At 39.3% G+C, this 2,840-nt stretch overlaps 1 protein-coding gene across 1 annotated transcript; it reads right to left on the bottom strand.

Annotated features, from left to right (window-relative positions):
• Positions 1-1,946: 1,946 nt before the first annotated feature.
• Positions 1,947-2,820, bottom strand: LOC118736512. The gene is made up of 2 exons (XM_036466585.1): positions 2,657-2,820; positions 1,947-2,525 (listed from the first exon to the last, which is right to left on the bottom strand). Exons 1-2 carry the CDS (start codon positions 2,799-2,801, stop codon positions 2,281-2,283), a joined length of 390 nt encoding a protein of 129 aa, XP_036322478.1. The 5' UTR covers positions 2,802-2,820; the 3' UTR covers positions 1,947-2,280.
• Positions 2,821-2,840: the final 20 nt, after the last annotated feature.

Below are 2,840 nucleotides of genomic sequence, written 5' to 3'. Positions count from 1 at the left end.
AGCAGCGGATTTATCCTCCATGCTCCAACGATTTGCTGTAGCTGTTTTTTCGAACTGGAGCTTAAAGACCTGGAAAGGAATCGCGCCGTCAAAGGATGGGGTTTTTACCTTAGGAGCGTTCGTCGAAGTAGCTGGACGATTCAACTGCAAACCCCGGAGACGATCTTCAAGCTCATCCACCTTAGCTTCGACTTTCTCCTGTTTTTCCTTAATAAGCGCTTCAATTTTATCTTGTCGTTCCTCGATTTTATCCTCTCTTTCTCTCAGTTCCGCGTTATTTTTGAATAAATTCTCTTGTAGCTGAGTAATCTTTTCATCTAGCTGCGATGATATGCGTGTTTCCTGCACTTGCAGCTGGGATGAAATCTGTGAGGACATCTTTGACATGCGTGTATCCTGTGCTTGCATCTGTGACGACAGCTGTGATGACATCTGTGACATGGCAGCCAATAACGTGTTCATGTCCATAGATGTTGATGAACTTGGAGACTTTTGCTGTTCTTCAACCTTCCCGGATGTCTGCTGCATATCCTTCGACGAACAAGCGGCCTCATCCTTCTGTTCATTCTTTGCGGATGCATCGTCAAGTTTACCCTGGAAGTCGTATTTGTCCACGCCGATGCCTTCTGCTTCCATAGCCTCTCGCAGCCGTGATAGTAACTCCACTTTTCTTCCGGAGGTTGCTAAATTTCGCTTCTCCAACTCCTGTTTGAGTTCCTCAATCTTTAAGTCCTGAATTTTTGCCATTCTCAAAAGTTTATCCTTCGGGATTTATTTAACAATCCCACTTCTGACACCAATTGTTACGATTATCCTTGAAACCTCGCATGAACGAAAGACACAAGATCACGTAAGAACAAGAGAGTGAAAAAACTCGATTTTTTGAGCGGGTTCTACGCCATCTTGTTTCGCTGGAAAAATAAACAAAACGATGTGAACAAAACAACCAAAATTGATTCACAGACGATTGATTTAGGAAATTTCTAACAAATTGTGGCATATTAATAAAAATAAATGTTGGAAAACGCGTTGTTGTGTTAAATTAACTCTTTTGTCGATGAATAAAAGTGAAAAATAGTGGTGTTCTCGTAAAATTACCTGTGTTTAGTTAGTTCATATCTCCGACATGTGCATGTGGTGCGCTTGATTCTGCGGCATAAAATTTATAGCTCCAGGAATAATCGCTCTTTAACATTACAACAGAGGTGTCCACGCGGTTGTGTGAGGAGCAAAAGTCTCGAAAGGGACCACCGTGGAACTTGATACATTTCATCTGAAAAATATGTAAAATGATTTACTAACAAACTACAAATAAAGATATTTTGGTTTAAAAAAGTGGTGGTTTCGGCATATACTTACTTTTGCTTAGCGAATAAAATGCTTGATTATAGCTGGTTGAAGTAGTTCGTCCAGTACTGAGTTGGCGCTACAACCTGTATCGAAAAAAGAACAACCAAAAAATACAAATGTATGTACATGATTAAATAAGTTTAAAAATGTACATAAGAAAGGTGTATTGTATACTTACATAAAAATACACAATCAACGCTTGAATTGCATAGTCATTATTGTAGGTTATCAGCCGCGGTTCGCCAATTTTTTAACGATTTTTGGAGTTGCTGAAAAGTGTAATCGAAAACAATTATTTGTAGTATAAAATCTTATGGAAATAAGTGTATCTCACCTTACCTCATTTTATTATTTTACGATATTTCCGCTTTCGAGAGCGTGTACTATCAGAAATCTGTCTGTTCAGAGTTCGAATTCTGATGAACATTCGCGCACGGAAAAACAGTCTCTTTATTCTGTCGTGGCAATTTACATGTTCCGCTTTTTTAATATGTTCCCCCACATAATTCTGCAGCTGCTGCATGTGAGTCATCATCGCCTCCGTTGGCTTTGACAAACCACTGTAGCATGACAGCTAAGCAAAACAAAATGTTCACACAATATTAAGTAAAAAGTTCAATATACTTTTGGCAATAACTAGGCCAAAGTACTCAAATCAATTTAGCTTGCGCTGCACTTCTCCAATAACATAAACTCGATTGAACCCATATACATTTATGTATGCATGCACAACAACGTAGAATCATAAGCATGACTAACAACTTAGAAATGTAAGTTTGTAAATTAGATTACTCATAAGGTAGATTGTAAGCATATAAAAGAACGGCGATGAGCCGAATAAAACATTCCAACTTTAAGACTCAACGTTTGCGTTTTACTTTTGGAATCATTGTGGGGCATTTTAATGCTCACCTAAATGCGGCTGTAGAGCTAAGAAAATACTAAACTCCTTCCAATATTTACACCACCTTCGGTTAGTTGGTTTACCCAGGTGAAGCTGTCATCGTCACCTTCCACCCTTATGTCAGGCACTACGCTATGTAGCCTATGACATATGTAACCGGCAAGATTCTCGAGTCCGTCGTTCTCCAAGGACTCCAGCTCGTGTTCCTCTTGATCGGCAAATTCTTCGCTGGGCGCATCGGGCGTCAAGGAAATCTTGTTAAAGATAATACCTAAACAAAGTATATAAGACAATAAATTACCAGTAGATCTCTTAGTCGCAGTGCGTACCCTATTTTAATCTAAGTTTATAAGTATAAATAATATATGCAGGTACAAATAAAGTAATTTTGTTTCTTTGTACCTGTGAGTGAATTACTCTCCAGTTCTAAGTCGGGAGTGTCATCGATCGAAACATTCGCATCGTCTGACAAGGCGCCTTCGTTAAATCCGAGGATGTAAGAGCGCAGACTGTACTTAAATTCCTGGCGATCGGGGTGTTCATTCATGCCTCCTTTCGACCGGATAACGCCGAAAAAATTCTCTAA

This window comes from Rhagoletis pomonella, unplaced genomic scaffold, assembly GCF_013731165.1.
Source record: "Rhagoletis pomonella isolate Grant_MI unplaced genomic scaffold, Rhpom_1.0 Rhpom_scaffold_00003, whole genome shotgun sequence".
Classification (NCBI taxonomy): Eukaryota; Metazoa; Arthropoda; class Insecta; order Diptera; family Tephritidae; genus Rhagoletis; species Rhagoletis pomonella.
The sequence above is the reverse complement of the archived record's forward strand: the minus strand, read 5'-3'. Positions and strand labels throughout refer to the sequence as shown.

Coding starts and splice junctions, on each gene's coding strand:
- LOC118736512 (XM_036466585.1), bottom strand. CDS start 2,801: ATGAATGAACACCCCGATCGCCAGGAATTTAAGTACAGTCTGCGCTCT. Junction 2,526..2,656: donor GGAGAGTAATTCACTCACAG/GTACAAAGAAAC, acceptor TACTTTGTTTAG/GTATTATCTTTAACAAGATT.